The 18569-nt window shown below is 46.8% G+C and overlaps 3 protein-coding genes across 3 annotated transcripts; all 3 read right to left on the bottom strand.

The window, feature by feature from the left end:
* Positions 1–110: 110 nt before the first annotated feature.
* Positions 111–5860, bottom strand: LOC146287727 (uncharacterized). Its single transcript, XM_084698611.1, has 12 exons — positions 5367–5860; positions 5164–5249; positions 4914–5010; positions 4562–4839; positions 4313–4476; positions 3952–4095; positions 3348–3422; positions 3116–3215; positions 2409–2561; positions 2225–2300; positions 1990–2137; positions 111–1917 (listed from the first exon to the last, which is right to left on the bottom strand). The coding sequence occupies exons 1-12, from the start codon at positions 5493–5495 to the stop codon at positions 368–370; spliced, it is 3000 nt and encodes a 999-aa protein (XP_084554737.1). The 5' UTR covers positions 5496–5860; the 3' UTR covers positions 111–367.
* Positions 5861–6086: 226 nt separating this feature from the next.
* Positions 6087–9675, bottom strand: LOC146287726 (protein FAM98A). The gene is made up of 8 exons (XM_084698612.1): positions 9508–9675; positions 9321–9427; positions 9094–9213; positions 8729–9003; positions 8480–8557; positions 8253–8369; positions 6853–6999; positions 6087–6387 (listed from the first exon to the last, which is right to left on the bottom strand). The coding sequence occupies exons 1-8, from the start codon at positions 9549–9551 to the stop codon at positions 6217–6219; spliced, it is 1059 nt and encodes a 352-aa protein (XP_084554738.1). The 5' UTR covers positions 9552–9675; the 3' UTR covers positions 6087–6216.
* Positions 9676–9929: 254 nt separating this feature from the next.
* Positions 9930–18344, bottom strand: hnrnpul1l (heterogeneous nuclear ribonucleoprotein U-like 1 like). The gene is made up of 16 exons (XM_084698812.1): positions 18204–18344; positions 17376–17663; positions 16857–17201; positions 16339–16726; positions 16122–16195; positions 15894–16033; positions 15668–15767; positions 15451–15563; positions 15112–15378; positions 14859–14981; positions 14231–14359; positions 12775–12943; positions 11793–12065; positions 11544–11719; positions 11165–11362; positions 9930–11019 (listed from the first exon to the last, which is right to left on the bottom strand). Exons 2-16 carry the CDS (start codon positions 17620–17622, stop codon positions 10879–10881), a joined length of 2883 nt encoding a protein of 960 aa, XP_084554938.1. The 5' UTR covers positions 17623–17663; positions 18204–18344; the 3' UTR covers positions 9930–10878.
* Between the last annotated feature and the right edge of the window lie 225 nt (positions 18345–18569).

The following is an 18569-nucleotide window of genomic DNA, read 5'->3' as shown; positions in this document are numbered from 1 at the left end:
AATCAGAATTGGTTCAATTGTGCACATTTTGCTATGGATTCATACAAGCACACACAGTTTAAAGAGCCAGAGGGATGCTGCACAAACTATTTTTAAATTGAATGCTTTTATTTAGATTAAAACAACAAATACATAAAAAACAAAACATTAAATATGGTCTATGTCAATAATAAACAGGGTTGCAACATGCATATTTAGACTATAGTAGAAATACATAAAATAACTAACAAAACAACATTTATTTGTGATCATATTTGCCACCCGCCATTACAGAGAAAACAGAACTAATTGCTATGTCTCTTTAACCATCACATGCACACTGTATGTTGTAAACAGAAGAGGAGGGAAAAATACAGCCCCAAAACTCTCATATCTGCAGCGTTTCCCCTGCGGCCATGTTGACCTCATGGACAAGCCAGCGAGGAGAGTCTCTGTAGCGCCTCCTGGTGGCCGTGGGCCTGAACGTCAGGGCTGGAAGAGAATCATCCAGGGAACATCCGTCCATGTCTACAGCGATGAAGTCAAACGCAGAGGCGTCTCCAGGCGAGCACACAGCCTCCGTGTTTTCTGTGCCGTCGTTCTTAGGGGGCGTCGCTCTGTCAGTCTGGGTGGCCGTGCTGATGTGAAGATAGCAGGTGTGCAGGTGCAAGGAGGGAGCTGTAGGGAGTCTGGAACGCTGGACTTCTCTGACCTGGAAGTTCTTCCCCACCAGTGAGGCGCTCTGGTGTTGCCTAGCTGAGGTGGCTTCTGTCTGGGTCTGCCTATCCAGCTGAGCTGTGGCTGTGAGGTCTCCCCCATGCAGCTTGTCTGAGTCACACAGACTCAGCTGCTCCTGCAGGAGGTGGTGCAGCTCGGGCTTGTCTGACGGCTCCTCTGGTTGAGATTCCCCGAGATCCTCCTGGCATCCCTGGCTTTGCTCCGGCAGTTCAGCGGCTGCGCTAAAACTCCCCCTGGGCCTTGGAACGTTCTCCAGTCTCGGGGCTCCTGGAAGGCGGTGGCTCTCTGGATCCAGCTCCAGCCGGAAAGCCTCCAGTCTCCCAGTCGGCTCTGGTGGTGCTGATTGGACCAGCGGCCCGGGACTGGGGACTCCCCCTGGCCGGTCCACCTCCCTGCTGAGCCCCCCCAGAGCTCCAGGGACTCCGTCGTGACTGATGGAGCGTCCGAACCGCCGTGCCCCCTGGCGCTGCAGGCCCAGGGCACCCCTGTGTTCCCTCCCCAGAAGCGTCTCGTGCAGGCGGTCTCTGAGGAGGGGCACAGGGGCCTGCGGCGGGGCCCTGGGCGTGCGGAGCAGAGTCGCCAGGGCGTTGAACCGTCTGAGATGGTCGGCCACAGACATACGAGACCTCTTGAAACCCGAACCGGACTCAACCGGCTTCTCTGGCGCCTGCTCCCGTTTCTGCTCCGCCCTTTCAGCGTTCCTCGTCCTCGATGCTGCGTCTTTTGCGGTCGTGGTCGTCGGCCGGTCGCCCTCTGTGTTTGTCCTTCCGGAGTCCGGAGGGTCTTGGTCTTCACGGCTGACGGACAGACACCTCTCCCCTTCGTCTTCCTCCAGGGATTCGTCTCCATCTCTGAGGTGCTCCAGGTTCACGTCAGGCAGGCTGATCGACCGGCGAGGTGCTCGCCGTTTCCTGCTCGCCCGGCCAGACACTTTCTCTCTGACCGGCTCCTTGTCTGGAGTCCCCTCTTCGGCTCGGTGATTTACCCCAGTCTTCGCCAGACCTCCTACTTCACGGTCTGAGTCATTCTGCAGATCAGTTGCTTCCATGTCCTCGCCTCCCAGTGAGGCGACTTGACCTCCTCGCTCCGCTCCCTCCATGCCTGCGGGGGAGTCAGGTATGTCCCAGGGGGCTGTGGGGTCCTCCATGAAGCTGAGGTTGAGCAGGTCAGGGTGGTCTTCCACCTCATTCTCCCTCACACCTGTTCAGAGAAAAGCACTGTTACACTCAAGGAGACAGACCGGGGAATAAAAGACCAGGAGTTGGAACTAACCTTTTCCGGGCCCGTCGATCAGAATGACCGGGATTCTGATAGCGTTCTCCGCCTCGCAGACGGAAACTCCACCCATGTCATCCGACAACATTTGACTTCCAGGCGTCACGGTTTCATGATGACTTTGGGGCGACGTACTCGTCGTGTTCTGTCATCAGAGCAAGGCATGAAGCACTCAGTTATTTGTTATTCAGAACGTGACGTGGTTTAAAGTAGCCAGTGACTCTAAACATACTGGAAGGTTCCAGCTGGCTGTGTTAAAGAATCGTAGAGATAGTCTTCGCTGAGAACAATCCTCTTCAACCTCAGGCCTTCAGGAAGACAGCACAGTCAGCCAACACGACACAAAAAAGTGGACACGTGCAATAAACATTGAAAAGAGATAATATAATAGTACATATTTGCATTTGTTAACTTACCTGTTAAGTAATTTAGAATCTATGTTTGGATGCTTCTTTTCCTCTGATGTTTGTAGTGTGACACAGGCTTCCTGCTTCCTACTCATGTCCCCTTCACTCACCACGTTTGAGACATTACAGCTTTGGCTCTCCCTCAGGTCCTGTACAGAACGTCTGTCAGAGAACAGGGTTTTTATTCGGTCAGTTATTCGGTCGGGAATCGAACCAGCGAGCTTCTGATTACTAGCCCGATGCCCTAACCGCTCAGCCACCTGACAAGAGGCTGTTGTGTATATGTGGCAGCAGCTCTATATCCACGTATGACAGGCCTGTCCTAGGAGGGAATTCTTCATCAGACTGACAGAACACATTATATTTACATTTGCATGCATTTAGCAGACGCTTTCATCCAAAGCGACTTCCAAGAGAGAGCTTTACAAAAGAGCATAGGTCGCTGATCATAATAACGAGGTAGTCCCAAACATTGCAAGCAGCCAAAACATGAAGCATACATTGTGAAAAAACTAAACAAGTGCCAAAGGGAAGACTCATAAGAGCATGCAGTTATACACGTTACAAAGAACACCCTGTGTAGTCTGTGTGGGTCTAGTGCTTTCTGCAGAAAGCTTAATTCAATAAATACTAACGACAAAAGACATTTAACAGCTTTGAGTTTACGGGTTCTCAAATTCCCATCACACTGTGCATGGGGTTCCCACCAGAACTACCTTTTTTTGGCAGAGCCCTCCACTTCTGGACCGGGATCCTCTGTACATTTCCTCTTGACTGTGACTGGTGATTGAGGAGTGGGACGGCTATTCTGATGACCTGAGGATGTTTGTGTTAAGAACAACATGGCGACTTCTGCAGCCTAATTTCAGTTCACATACGGTACATCACGAACTTGCCGCCAACATGAACATCAACTTGAAACACATCACCCCGACGTTAAACACATACTGTCTGCAGGATTTGAAGAGCCAGTTGAAGGGTTGAAGCCTGTCTTCAGTTTACTGAGGGCATCCACAAAGATTTCTGAAGAAATAAAAACATAAATTAAATTGTTTTACCCAACAATCAAACCACTGTGTGTACAACACAAATACAATACAATCAATCAACTTCCAAAGGCACCAACAGGATGACTGTTGATCAGTTCATTTCAAAAGCTAATTTTGAGCATTTCATTGCTCTTAAGTGACTCATTGCTCTTTTAGGTTAGATATAACGAAGCTAAGTCTTGTACTCACTGTGAAATATGTTACTGTTGATTGTCTTCTACAGGTACAGTCCTGCACTTTTGTGGTTCATGTTGTTTTAATTTGTAACTTGTATAACTACATGCTCTTATGGGTCTTCCCTTTTGGCACTTGTTTAGCTTTTTCACAATATATGCTTCATGTTTTTGGCTACTTGCAATGTTTGGGACAATCTCGTTGTTATGATCAGTGACCTATGCTCTTTTGTAAAGCTCTCTCTTGGAAGTCGCTTTGGATAAAAGCGTCTGCTAAATGAACAAATGTAAATGTAAAAGCAACTGCCGCTGTGCTCCCGGCAGGCTCACCTCCGACGCTGCGGCGCCTCTGACGCTTCAGGCTCCTGTAAACACCAACCCCTCGCTGCTGGAACTTCCCGCCGTCGCTAGGGGGCGTGGCCTCCCCGCCCTCCGACAGTGGAGACATGCTCAGAAGGCAGGGAGGGATCACCCCTGGGGTGGGGGGGGGGGGCATCACAGTGTAACAGGGGAATATGTCATTTCATATACAAGTTTTAAGCACCTGTTCATTTCTACAATCTAACGTGACAAAAGCCATATACTTAACAGCTCTCACTACACACACACACAGACACACACACACAGCTGTCTACCTTCAAAGGAATGGGGGTGGGGTGGGGGGAGACCACAACACAGGTCAGTAACCTACCGATGCGATCGGCATTTGCTATGAGAACCTTTATGACCGCTGCCTGTCTGTCCAGTAGTCTTTCTGTGCCCACAGTCAGCTTGGAGCCTCCCGCTGGAAGCTGCAGGAGGTTCGGAGCCATCACTAGAGCCAGGTTCCCCGCCTCCATCCGGTTCTCATCACACCTGGTGAGGAAGCAGCAGTCGATGGGGTGGAACATAAAGGGAACAGAGACCCGGAACATGAGGGGAAAACCAGTCAAACATCCACCTGTCAGCTGTCTGTCTTAGGAACATGCAGAAGTACTGGAGCACCCGGGTGTGTAAAGCAGGGAACAGGGCTGTGATGAGCAGAGTGGCTTCATCTCTGGCTCCCTCCTGGCCTTCCTCCAAACTCTGCGCGTGGCACAGAGGCGCCTGGAGGTCCGGGGGGATGAGGGGAGATGGCAGCTCCCGCAGGAACTGCTTCAGGAGGGACGCGACGTCGCACGGTTGCAGAGTGGATGAATAAGGCTGAGAGAAGACCGGCTCCCCCTGCTCCAATCCAGCCTGTCGGAGCGGAGGGAGGATGTCAACATCTGAAGTATGATACTCTTACAGAATCCCAACCTGTTTCTCCTTACCCTCAGAGCTCGGATTCTGTTTAACGACCCCGTTTTCCGAAACAGCCCTTCGGTGTGAAGATGATGAGATAAAAACCCACAGGCATCCACCAAGAACCTACAAGATTTCACATGAAACGACTTAAGAACCTGAGGCGTTTAATGCAATTATAACGGTGCTATGTCAGTAACATTTAGTTGATGATACGGACGCTACGCTTAAATATTTGGACGGTATAAATTGCCTACTGTAAACACAAATGTAACTTACTTCGGCACAGTTCCGCCAACATCTTTTACATCGCACTGTGGAACCAATGACAGATCCCGACCAAACGCAAACTTCAATTGGCTCTCCTGAAAATAGATTTAAGAACGACAACGTGCTAATCTATGCCAGAATGCCCATTTAATATCCCGCTATGAGGAGACACATGGTAGCTTTTCGTTAAAAAAAATTCCGTGTGTAGCTACCTTTCTGAGAGAGTTGTTCAAGGACGCTCCATTCAAATAGTTCTTCCAATTTTTTACCCGAATCCCAGCTGTTTTCAGTGTATTTATGACTGCTACTACGCGCGAACGATCCTCTGCTGGACTATGCATTGGTTAAAATTATGAATGCCCAATTATATATCTTGAAACAATTGATTGTGATGGTGCCCCTTCAACACATCGGGCGCATCACAAAAAATCTGAAGTTCACAGTAGTAGCAGACACTTCCGGTCGCCTGGGTAGACACAGGTGTGCTGTGATGGTTGTTCTAGAAACGATCATGTTCACGGTAAGGTGAACACGGTTTTCGTGAAGCACACTGCAACTCGCCGTCATGTAGACATACTTTTTGATCGTTCTGCAAGCGTTACATGCAACATTAGGAGTAGTCCTGTTTAAGGCAGCATGTTTAAGTGAACTTGTAAACTTGGTGCATGTGACATGCAGCTCTTGCCCCAAACAGCCGCTAGTGGTCGCTGTTTCATAGCTTACTTCCTGTTTTGAACGAAGCCACGTCAAAGACTACAAGCATTAAAGAATGTTTTTATTCAAGGAAGAAGTGTATTGGCACACTCAAAACCCATGAGCTATCATAAGATTTCGGAATATCTACTAAAAGATATCATATACTAGCAGCAACCGATTATTTGCATTGCTACAATTAATGTTCCACTTGTGCAAATAAGAAAATTATATTGTTCATGAAATTATCAAACAAAATTTCCCTCTAAATGGAAAATAAGTGCAAACAGGTGGATGTCAGTCAGCGTCTGTTCCTGTATCTCACACAAACCTTCATCACAAAAACCCAGAATGACTAGACCACAACAGTTACTCTGCGTCTCTCTTTTTCCCCTTCTTTCCAGAGAAGTTTCGGTGTTGCTGATTTCGGCCTCCACGCCCTGAGCCCTTTCCCCTCTCTCTCCGCCCTTCCCAAGAGGGCATGGGGGGCTCGATCTCCCCTGGCCGGCCTCCCCTGTCAGGAACGCTGCCCATCAGCACCTGGAGCAGAGACACTGTTACCCCTCTGGAGGATCCAACAAATCACCTGCCCTTTGTAAAATATATAAGTCTACGTCCCAGTACATTTCAATCAATAATGTTATTATAATTTGCATTGTTTTAACTACAATGTTATGATAATTTACATTTAGTCATTTAGCAGACGCTCTTATCCAGAGCGACTTACAGTAAGTACAGGGACATTCCCCCCGAGGCAAGTAGGGTGAAGTGCCTTGCCCAAAGGACACAACTTCATTTGGCACGGCGGGGAATCGCTCCGGCAACCTTCTGATTACTAGCCCGACTCCCTCACCGCTCAGCCACCTGAGACATCGGGTCACACTGTCCCTCCATGCCCCCTAACAACTACCTCCTGCCCCCCTTCCCCTCTCCCCTCCAGGTGAAAAGGTCTATTTCTGCCCCTACATCACTCTGGATCAGGCTTCTGAGGCACACATACTGTACCTTGTGGACTGCAGTGCTCAGCCCAGCTCTCACTGGACGAATCCTAGACTGATCTTTCCGAGCCGCAAGCAGGAGAGGCAGGGACACTTGGGAGGGGAGGGAAATGGAGGAGAGAGGAGGCACTAAAGCAAGAGCCTTACTGCGTTCCTGTTGAAAACATTAAATATATATTTTTCGTTATATGACTATAATATGGTGCGTGAGACATTAAATAACAAATTCTTAAAACATGCCGCTATATCAAGTTGAACAACGTATTCATGCACAGTCATGGCAGCTGAAATATGGAAACTTCGATGACCTACAACAGACATGTTATTCCTTATCTTCTCACAACTCCAGGGGAGTATTTAATCTCCTGTTTCTGACTTCAAGGCTACACTTTAGAACTAAACATTCACAATACTCGCCATTCTCTTACCCTACCTACGATACCATCTACCTCCCTCTCGCTCTCCCTCTCTCCCTCTCCCCCTCTCTCTATCATACTGGCAGGGTCACCCCTGCCCTGTAGCTACTCGTGAGAATCTCAATGAAAGCTCTGAAACATCAATCAAAAATACTATCATGAAATGTTGTAATAATCCCCAATAAAAGTTTATCTATATCCTGTTATCTAAGGTTGTTTTCTTGGAAAGAGCAAAGACACAATTATAAATGTTCAATTGCATAGAGGCCTAAAACAATTGATCTCACCAGATTTCAAAGGTCAACAGTGCCACATTGACCTGCAGGCCAGGTTATCTCATAGCTCCCCTGCAGGCCAGGTTATCCCATAGCTCACCTGCAGGCCAGGTTATCTCATAGCTCACCTGCAGGCCAGGTTATCCCATAGCTCATCTGCAGGCCAGGTTATCCCATAGCTCACCTGCAGGCCAGGTTATCTCATAGCTCCCCTGCAGGCCAGGTTATCCCATAGCTCATCTGCAGGCCAGGTTATCCCATAGCTCATCTGCAGGCCAGGTTATCCCATAGCTCATCTGCAGGCCAGGTTATCCCATAGCTCATCTGCAGGCCAGGTTATCCCATAGCTCACCTGCAGGCCAGGTTATCTCATAGCTCACCTGCAGGCCAGGTTATCCCATAGCTCATCTGCAGGCCAGGTTATCCCATAGCTCCCCTGCAGGCCAGGTTATCCCATAGCTCATCTGCAGGCCAGGTTATCCCATAGCTCATCTGCAGGCCAGGTTATCCCATAGCTCACCTGCAGGCCAGGTTATCTCATAGCTCACCTGCAGGCCAGGTTATCCCATAGCTCATCTGCAGGCCAGGTTATCCCATAGCTCACCTGCAGGCCAGGTTATCCCATAGCTCACCTGCAGGCCAGGTTATCTCATAGCTCACCTGCAGGCCAGGTTATCCCCTAGCTGATCTGCAGGCCAGGTTATCCCATCGCTCACCTGTTCTTTTTCTCCCCAGGCAAAAGACTGAAGTGTGACTTGAAAACGTTTGATCATCATCTGCTGTCGACATTTGTAGTCATCCAAGAGAGCCCGATTTATCTTCTCCAATTGTCTCTGAGGAAAAACACAGAGAATAAGGCCCCTCTCACCACCAGATGCTAACAGGTACACAGGGCCTTTCCTCAATAGAGTCCTCCAGCTCTGCCCATGCACCACCAACATACCCACTGGTCTGAGGTCAGACTGGTGTCCAGAAGTGGCTCCATGCTCCCCTCTGGTAGCTGAGCCAGCCTCACCTCCACCTGGAGACACAGATTGCCAGACGGAGAAACAGGTGTTAATCAAACATGACTGACTTTTCCCTTCTTCAATACTAATAATAATACGTTTAATGAAAATTTACATTTTATGATATGATTTACTGTGCTGTAGCACTTTGAGCGCTTCCAAAGCACAATCCTGATCCTACTCACCTGATGGCAGGCGTCAGTTAGATGAGAAGCGGGATCCAAGTCGAGGTTTTGGAACAATGACGCCAGCTCCTTCTCTCTTTCTTCACTTTTCATCCCGTCATCGGTCCCTTCATTATCACCTTCCTCCAACTTTTGACACCACTTAGCTGTTTCTTCAACACGGCGATCTGCAACCCTCTGCTCCTTCTCCGCCTCAGCCACAGTCCTCCCATCATCTGGTTGCGTTTCATTATATGTCAGTATCCTTGCTGCGAGTAATTCTGACACTAAGAAATCTGGAAATAAAACGTGACTTATTATCAGTATATCTATCACACTCAACGTGCTTTTAAAATTGTTTTTCGAAAGCCTCCTTTCTCTCTCACCAATGGCTTTGTTCAGGAAAAAGGGTTTTATTGTATCTTCAGTCACATAGGTGAGAGGACAATGCAGGCATGTTAACACAGTCCGCAGCTCTCCCACTAGTACAACACCAATCTTTCTGTCTGAAATAGAAGTTTAAAAACGTTTTTTAAACTTGCAAACACGTTATACTTATGTGTCTAAGTGATCGTTAAAATGTGTAATCTAACGTAAAGTTATTTCATTACACCTTGTAATTCTGGACATAACATCTTTAGGTTTGACGCCAACCAGGTGAGGAGTGGGCAGGGGAGTTCCTCACATCTACATTGTGTGACACACGCACTTCCCGAGTACCTGAGTGCGATAATACTTTTAGTCGCAGTTCACGGAGACCATGCGAGACAAACATTTACAACAGACAGAACTTCACATACCCAAGCGATTTTATCGCGTGTACGGTCATTATCCCCCTCTCCATGAGTCACAAAAAAAGGACACTAGTTTATCCCAGTCTGAATATCCACAATTTAAATGCTTGTTCCTCTTCCGCAACCTGCAATGTTTACCAAAGGAATACGGAAGTATTCCACGGGCTCCATTCATTTGCGTAGACCGTTGCATGAGGATAACATGGGCGGAGTCTACGTACGCATTTCAGGCGTACACCAACGTACAAAATGTGTTCCCTTGCCCAGAATGGACACTGAAATTTGATGCAGGAAACATAGCAGGATACCCTGATTAGTAATAACAATTCAGGAATATAAACCATAAACCAATACCATGTATCCTAATTTATCTACAGTATGTTATTTCAACTGAAAATGTACTGGAACAAAATACTCAAGACAAACCATTTAGTGTGTTCAGATTATATTCTCAAATACAAAAAGAGCATTTTTTTTGATTCAACACAATGACATGCAGATACTGTTTTACATACATGGTATACAGTATAAAATAGTTTACAACCACACTAACTAATTATCACTAAATTTGGAAAAACGATTGGAAGGACTAGATGAGCATGAGAATTACAAATGTGTAAGATGATGTGAAACAAAATGTTGTTAGAGTATGTTTGACAATCACAATATCTCTTTGTACAATGTTATATAAAAATAATCAAAATATCAGTCTTCAAGACCTCAATTTCAATAAATAGGGGTAAGATAAGCATTAAATCAATGTGATGGAGGATAATTAGTTTACACCAATTACTCTAAAAATGTATGGTTCTTTGATCTAAAAAATAAAACTATTAACTGTAAATTTAAAACAAAAAGCAACTGCCCAACACGATCAGCCTTTTCTCTTAAAAACAAACTGAACTGTACACATGCAAATCCCAGCTACATTGAGCTCTAAGAACATTCACTGCACAAAACTGTGTGTACTACTTGTGCACGTATAACTACCCCATTGTTGCTCATTCCACATGACCAGGGTCAACAATAGTCGGGAAAAGAAAACAGCTGCATGTGACTACATGAAGAAACTCCTAATGCTAAGAAGCTAGTGTCAAAGCATAAACAATTAATCACAAACCCTGAAATGCAAGGTGTGAAACTAGGCTTAAAAAAACAAAACAAAAAAACACAAACCTTGAAATTATCCCGCTATGATAAGAAAGGAAGACGGGAGATGTTGGAAGAAAAAAAAAGAAAAGGAAAAAAAGGCAGAGATGCAGGCAGGACAAGCATGGAATGCTGCTGAGGGAATGAGAGTCATGTTGTTATGGCGCATCGCGGGGGAGCTGGCTGGGGGCTGGCCGGGGGGCCCGACAGGGGCCTCATTGGGGGGCCCTACTGGGTTCCCTGGGAGCCTTGAGAACCCTGAGACCCTTGGGTACCCTGGTTGGAGTAGTTTCCATAGTTGCCGTACTGGTTGTAGTATTGATTCCATTGGCTCTGGTTCTGGTAATACTGCTGCCACTGCTGAGCATACTGAGAGAAGAGAGAGAGAGAGAGAAGGGGGGAGGAGAGAGAGAGAGTCACACACAAACTTGAGTTATGATTTGAGATATTGTGATTTGAGTAGCAGGTTATTAAACAGTGATCTCGATGCGAGCTAGCTGGTGTCTGGTCTCACCTGCTGGTACTGCTGGTTGTAGCTCTGCTGCTGTTGCTGCTGCTGCTGCTGGTTGTAGCTCTGCCCACTGGCTGCAGGAGCTTGGCTGTAGGTCTGGCTGTAACCTGGATACTGGCTGTAGTTTCCATAGTTGTAACCTTGATTGTAGTTGCCCTGATTGTAGTTACCTTGATTGTATCCCTGGTTGTACGACTGTGCCTAGGGAGAGAGGGAGAGAGAGAGAGAGAGAGAGAGAGAGAGAGAGAGAGAGAGAAAACGACAACACTTAACACAACTCTCGTTGAATTCCGAGTCTGATAATGATGAGAGTACGTGTTGACTTCATTGACTTGGTACTTTCGCCACAATTGGGTTCAGAAGAGGCTCCTTCAGTGTTTACCTGTCCTTGGCTGTAGCTTCCACTGCCTGCTTTGTTGTACTGGCCTTGGCGATTGCCGTTGTACCCTCCTCCTCCTCCAGACTGCTGGTTGCGGTTGTAGGCGCCTCTAGCTCCTGTCCCTACCTCACGCTGGTTAGTGCCCCAGCGATTTTGCTGGTAGCCCCCTCTGTTGTACCCTGAGAAAAGCAAAAAATGTTGAGTCCCTCGAGCGTTAAAACGAATCCACGCAGAACGTATAAAAGGCCTCACCTCCTCTGAAATTCCCTCCTCCAGGGCCACCACGGTTCTGGTAGCCCCCTCGACTGCCCCCTGTGGGACCGCCGCGGGCATCGAAGCGCTGGAATCCCCCGCCACGCCCCCTGAAGCCCCCCTGGCGGTTGTCGAAGCGCTTGTCTGGGGGCGGGCCGGCCTTGCGGCCCTCCTCGATGTACTGCTTCACCAGCACCTCAGCCTCATCGCGCTGCAGCTCCACGTAGGTCACCTCGTCTAGAAACTCTCCAGCTTCTGGGAGCACAAAGTTGGCTACAGGAAGCAGAGGGGCGCGGTCAGGACGGGTGAGGCGGCGCCGTCGAAAGACAAAGAAAAGCGTTATCACCATCTTATTGACCACGGGAGACGGGGGGGAGAGAGGGGGGGGGGAGACGGAAGTGGGGGAGAATAAGTTAGGTGATAGAGAAAGTTATACAGGCCTGGAGCAAAACTGTACCTCAAAAGGACTGGGGAGGATTTGCTCCAGTTTAGATAGATAATGGAAATGAAGGAGAAAAGAAACTAAAATCAAACAAATAAAAAACTACAGATAAACTAAAAAGTTATGAAAAGAGGGGTAATAGTCTGCAGCTGCAAACCACAAGCAGAGCTTGTGGTAGCGTAAGTCTATTGACATAAGTGTCCTGATCATACTACTGGGGTATCTGAACTCAAACCAATGGCTTCCATTAAATTTGTAAAATGTAAACGCAGGATAATCCTTCAAGGGTTAATGCCAAAGCTAACACTTGATTCGGACATCACCCGAGTTTGCAGTGCCAGAGAAATGGGAGATGAAAGTGACAGAACAAGAGAATGAAAAACATAGGGAAGATAGAGAGAGTATCTCTCTGGGGGGGGGGGGGGGAGGGGATGGGGTTGTCTTCCAACTTTCGTCAAAACAAAAAAAAAAAAACATGGGAAATACATTGTCTTGTGTTGTTTTTTTTTATTTTTGGGGGGTTATCCATGGAATTCCTACCTTTCATTTCTAAAACAGCATGATCGGGCACATCCTTCCCTTCCTCATCAGTTCGCTTTAACGTTCGCTCTTTAATATCCTCGTCCGTGGGACAAATTACAATAGCCTTGCGTTGAAAACCTTCAAAAGGACGCATTTTTCGTCTCTGGGCTGATCCATATACATTTGTCTAGCAATGGTGACAAGAAAGAAGTACAAGCTTTTCATTATTTTTCGTTTACTTTCGTTACGGCTTTGCCTTCATTAGGAGGGAAAATTGGATTCCTGCAATGATGAAAGTGTGAGAGTTGTTTTTCATGCCTAGGTCTCTGGAACTACATATTCTCGTCTCTCACAACCCCACAAACTTACCTGAGTATCTAGGTCAACCGTTTCCTGTCAGAAAGAACTTGGGGGACCCGTGGCAGCAAGATTAAGAGTGACAACTCTCAAGCTATGACCTGGTCACACTGTTACTACCCTTGGCTGATGTCAGCATCTGTTTTACAACAACTCAGTGACAAATTTGACTGACAATAGGCCTGTTGTCTTCTTTTGTGTCTCACTAACAGTTGCTGCTCCCTGTCTTACGTCATATTCACTCTATCTGTCTAACTCGTCTCAAGCATCAGCCAATATGCATGGTATTCTTGTTCTGTCATGCCATTACAGCTTCACCCACTATCTCCCCTGCATGCCCCTAAACTCTAGATGATCACACTGCAAGCTCATCTTAAAAGACTTCCTCCCCTCGAATGGGGTTCACTTGTATGTATTGAATCTCATTATTAATACCAGGGTCCCCAGTTACTTACAAGAGCTTACCTGCTTCCTGATCACATGGTTATTCGTCTCCTCATCATGTAACAAACATACACTACCTACCTGTCAATACTCACATGTTCCAAAGCACTCGAATGTCCGTTAGACCGTACCTACCGTAGTTTAACTTTGCCATTGTCCTGTAAATTTGAGCATGTTAGTTCACTTACCTTGATGTTTCATTCATTTAACACACAATATTTTTAAGTTCCATATGCAGTCTTTATGTAGATATCTAATAACATCTATCTAATCTTACATCAGAGGTGATGTGAGATAACCTGTGCTAACTCTTTAGCATTAACTTAACAACATAAGGTGTATTTCTTACTCACCACCCAGCAGTGTTTACTTGATTTCAACATCTTATTTTAGCAACTTATAGCTTTTTCCAACATGACATACAATCAAGAAATTCAAAAGTACTGAGGGAGTAAAAAAAAAAAAAAACATACAACGACAAATTCTGGTTTTCATTTACGGTAATCAAAAACAAATTCATCAGCATGTTCAGGACAAGGGAAAGTGAGGTAACTTCCAGGAGTTCAGATGTGGTTCAAGGCTTCTAGAGAAACAGCATATCACAAGTGCATTAATGTACATGTGCATCAGAGAACAGCAGAGGCGCAAACGGAGGGGGGAGATCTGACAGTACCTGGTCCAGGATGTAGTTGCGTTTCTTGCGGGCGGCGATCTGGATCAGTCTGTTCAGACACTGTGTCGCTTGCTGGATTAGGAGGTCCCAGCGGCCTGCATAGTTTCGTTGACGACGCAGTCCCATCACCTGAGGGGTTAGATTATTTAAAGTTGTATTACTTACATGATATTACTGACTTACATTTAGTCATTTAGCAGACGCTCTTATCCAGAGCGACTTACAGTAAGTACAGGGACATTCCCCCCTCAAGGCAAGTAGGGTGAAGTGCCTTGCCCAAGGACACAACTTCTTTTGGCACGGCGGGGAATCGCTCCGGCAACCTTCTGATTACTAGCCCGACTCCCTCACCGCTCAGCCATCTGACTCCCTCCCTCCCTGACTTAAGTGTGGTGCCTTTACAAAAGCTGCACCGATCACATTTTCGGGGCGCCATGGTTGTTGCTTGTAAGCGTACAACGTAGGCTAACACCTTACCACAGGGACCCAGGTTCAATTCTTGCCTGGGCCATTTTCTATGTGAACTACTCTCTCTCTCTCTCTCTCCAACATTTCTGAGTCTCAGTCTACATCCAAACAAAGCAAAAATGCTCACATTTTTTCACTAAAAACTTTTCAATCAGCTGACCTTCATTTTCTCCATGATGGCGTTAGTGCCCAGGATGTTGAATCTCTTCTCAGGGTTCTCCAGCGCATGCTTCAAGGCCCAGGTTGTTTTCCCAGACGCAGGCAGGCCAACCATCATCAGCAGCTGACAAAACACAGACACACACGGAGAGAGAAACACAAAACACAGATGTGTTTGACATGTGTAACTGCACGCACGCACGCACACACAGGATTTCAGTTAATGTAGCAAATATCAAATGGGCCACGCTCACCTCACAGTCAGCTTTGGAGACAGGCCCAATGGTTCCCCGGACCCTGTCCTCCAGTTTCACATCCTGGATGAAGGTGTATCCTTCTGGGAGAGGGAAGAAGGGCTCCTCTTTCTGTCCAAAGTTGAACTCGATGGCACAGTTCTTCACCAGGACGTGGGGGATGAGAGCGCGCCCAGCCAGCTCCTCGCGAGAAACACGAAACGCAACGTCCAGCCACTTGCCGTTTTTGGAGAAGGCCATCTCCACCTCCTCGCCGTTTTCAAAGTCCTGCACAAGACAGAGGGTCACTGCTGTGCAGTTCTCCCCTCTTTGGCACAAAAACATCCAACCGCTACTTACCACATAGCAACCCAGGACATCGTTTTCACCAAACTTCTCGCCGTAGTCCTCAAATTTGCAGTTTAAAGACTTTTTCCCAGTTCCTCCGTATCCATAGGAGAAAGGCTCTTCACCTGTTTTAAAAAGGGGAAAAAACGTGTGATATTTAAAGTAAAATAAAATTCACAGGTTTGGGTTATATTTTATCTCCTGCCTTTGGAAAACGTGTCAGACTAACCCAGCTGTGTACTGCAGCTGTCCAGGGACCAGCCAATTCGCACCACATGTGGATCAGGCTCACTACTGGGCAAGTGCTTCACAGAGATCTCCTCATTGATCTGGATGACAACAAAAAAACAAGACCAAACGAAAACCAGGTTCTCATGGGATTAAAGCCAGGAATTCAGCGATCGATTTGCAACAGTGTTTTGCATGCATCTGAAAGTCAAATTAGAGAGCTGTACCTTCATTTCAAAGCAGACTCGCCCCTTGTTGACCCCATAGGAAGCTCTAGCACCTGACCACAGGTATGCGAAGCCTTCGATGGTCAGGGGATAGCCACTGTATCTGTCGCGTGACACTTTGAAGTGGAGATCACAGTTGTCTGTGGAAGAGAGTGAGTTAACTCAAAGGGCATGTAACTCTGTAATGACTCTTCTAACATGCATTCATGCAAAAGGGGCTTTGCTTACAGGTATCGATGGCCACCAAATTGTCATCGAAATCTTCCTCCTCCTCTTCCGCTGGGGGCTGAGGAGAGCGTGCCCTGTGTGTAACGGCAGAAACATGAAGCATCTCAACCACAAACAAACCAGAAGATCAGCTAACACACAACTTGCGTCCGTTTCTTTCTTTTTTTTTATCATTTAAAGAAAAGTTACAAGCGTAAATCTTAAAAGTTAATCTAACCGTCTGTCCTCCCTGTGCTCGTAATAGCCGTATCCACGGCCCTCGTCGTGCGGTCTCTTGCGGCTCACGCCCTGCTTGTCATCTTCAGATTTGGCCTGGCCTGCCTGCTCTGCCTCCATGGCCTCCCATTCGCTGGCTGCTTCTGGCTGCCTGGCTTCCTCCTCCTCCTCCTTCACGTCCAGCTCTGGCTTTTGGGCCTCCTTCTGCTCCTCCTTCACAGGCATATCTGGTTGCTCCTCCTGAGAGACCTGCTCTGGTTGCTCTGCCTCAGGGAGCTCCTCTGGCTGTTTTGCTTCTGGGTCAAGCTGGGGGTCAAGCTGAGGAGGAGGCTTGTTTGACTGCTGGTGCTCTGCCTCCATCTTGATCTCTGCGTCCGTTTCGATTTCATCTATGCCCCGAAAAAACAGGGAAGAAATGTGTTCACAGTAAGGGAAGGTTGCTTAAGGAATGGTTTCTCATGACTGATGTGTTTATTTTTTACCTAGTCTGTTTTAAAAAGGTTTTGTAATTGTACTTACCTGGTTTATCTTCAGGATTCTCCTCTAAACGTGCTTCAGGTTCTGGTTCAGAACGCACTGGTTCCTTTACCTCCGGTTCTAGCATCTGAAGTTCTGGTGTATCAGCCCGATACTCCGGCTTCATCTCAGACTCGAAGGCCTTTGTGGTCGGAGGCTCAATCACATCATCTGTGAAGTCGCCAATCCCATAATTCGTTGCAGGGACTCCACCAAACGCCGGCCCTCCATCCAGACTATCTTCTTCACTCTGGTCGTCAATCACATTTTCCTCCTCAGACTGTTCCCCGTCAGGTTCCTTGTCGAGCCGTGCTAGATCTTCCACGCGATACGACTCATCATCTTCCCCTGATTCGTAAAAATATACTGGTCAATTGTGAACCGCACAACAACTGCACAAATGAGTACTACTTTTGCATACAACTCCCTGCAATGCAACAGATGTACACCGTTAAGTGTATACACTACAAGGCCATGTTTACTACGGACATCTCTCTTCAAAATTAAGTTGAGTTGAAATACCTGACAGACTGTTGCCTCCTTCGGGATAGTCATCGTCCTCATCTCCCCCATCATCTTGTTCTTCCTCCCCCTCATCCACAACTTCTGCAACGGGTGGTCCGGCAACCTCACCCGCTGCTTCGGCATCAAGTGCCGCCTTTAACCTCACGACAAGGTCCGCCTTGAGTCCACGAGTGTCGAGGCCACGTAGCTGCAGCTCCTCTTTCAGCTCGTTGACTTTGAGCTTCTTCACATTGATTCCGCTCATTTTTCATGCACCGTCCAGTTTCAGTGATCAGCAATCTCAGTCTGCGGAAGAGTTAAGAAGAATATTCTTAACTTTCGCTGAAGGACAGCTAGCAAAGCAAAACAATGTACAGTAAGCGTATGTTTATTAGTTAGCCAGCTAACTACGTTGGCTAGTCCGCCTAGCTAACAGCTAGCATATCTACCTTTCCTGTTGATAAACATAACTAGCTAGCTACAGTACTCGCTGTATTAATCAACGTCTGTCGCCAGTCTACGTTAGCTAACACCACAGTTTGAACCGACACGGCTTGGCTAGCTGTGGACAATAGGCTATTTATCAAACTTTAGTATCGCAATGCTTCATCAACTGTGATATAAGTTTCGTTTCTGACTAGCAATGTAGAGCTAGCTAGACGAAGCTAGCAACCGCGTTAGCTTAAACGGTTTCTGCGACAAAGCATTGGTAGATTGCACTTGCAGCTTGCAATCTTAAAGCTACGTTAAATACGTTTAAAACAATGCTAAAGCGATCAAATTGCATTATACATATATACAATATTTTTCATGCAGGATTGCAAATTAATAATATGCATTGCAAACCTTTCCTTTTTCCCTCGTCCACACCACAATCGTTTCTTGCCAGAGAATCATGCACCGACCGACTGTACAAAATGGACGAATAATGTTCCTGTCTAGCCGCCCTCTAGTCGGCGAGCGCTTCTCTACTGTGATTGGATTAAAGGCCTGTCCGACATATTTGAAAGAATTCCCCTGCAATATGAGTAAATACATGCATTAATAAAGGGTATGACAAAAGGAAAGGAAAATTGTTTGTTTAATTTGATTTGCGTTGCTTTGTATTTATTTGCATTTTTCCACATATGTGGTATGGGGTAATACGTGTGTGGAGGGGTTACACAATACTATCAAAGACTGATGATAATATATCATGTCAAGTCCTTTCAA

The sequence above is a fragment of the Hypomesus nipponensis genome, chromosome 5 (genome assembly GCF_054491055.1).
Source record: "Hypomesus nipponensis isolate SF chromosome 5, ASM5449105v1, whole genome shotgun sequence".
Classification (NCBI taxonomy): Eukaryota; Metazoa; Chordata; class Actinopteri; order Osmeriformes; family Osmeridae; genus Hypomesus; species Hypomesus nipponensis.
The sequence above is the reverse complement of the archived record's forward strand: the minus strand, read 5'-3'. Positions and strand labels throughout refer to the sequence as shown.

Bases quoted from the DNA above. Each gene is read 5' to 3' on its own strand.
- LOC146287727 (XM_084698611.1), bottom strand. From the start codon at position 5,495: ATGCATAGTCCAGCAGAGGATCGTTCGCGCGTAGTAGCAGTCATAAAT. The intron at 3,216-3,347 runs GTATGTGTTTAA...AAACATCCTCAG, and splicing joins CTCTTCAAATCCTGCAGACA to GTCATCAGAATAGCCGTCCC. The intron at 2,138-2,224 runs GTATGTTTAGAG...CTCTGATGACAG, and splicing joins CAGCCAGCTGGAACCTTCCA to AACACGACGAGTACGTCGCC.
- LOC146287726 (XM_084698612.1), bottom strand. From the start codon at position 9,551: ATGGAGAGGGGGATAATGACCGTACACGCGATAAAATCGCTTGG. The intron at 9,004-9,093 runs GTGAGAGAGAAA...TTTTATTTCCAG, and splicing joins TTTCCTGAACAAAGCCATTG to ATTTCTTAGTGTCAGAATTA. The intron at 8,370-8,479 runs GTATGTTGGTGG...GTTTTTCCTCAG, and splicing joins GTCTGACCTCAGACCAGTGG to AGACAATTGGAGAAGATAAA.
- hnrnpul1l (XM_084698812.1), bottom strand. From the start codon at position 17,622: ATGAGCGGAATCAATGTGAAGAAGCTCAAAGTCAACGAGCTGAAAGAG. The intron at 16,034-16,121 runs GTAAGCAAAGCC...TCTCTTCCACAG, and splicing joins TTTGGTGGCCATCGATACCT to ACAACTGTGATCTCCACTTC. The intron at 14,982-15,111 runs GTGAGCGTGGCC...GTGTTTTGTCAG, and splicing joins TCTCCAAAGCTGACTGTGAG to CTGCTGATGATGGTTGGCCT.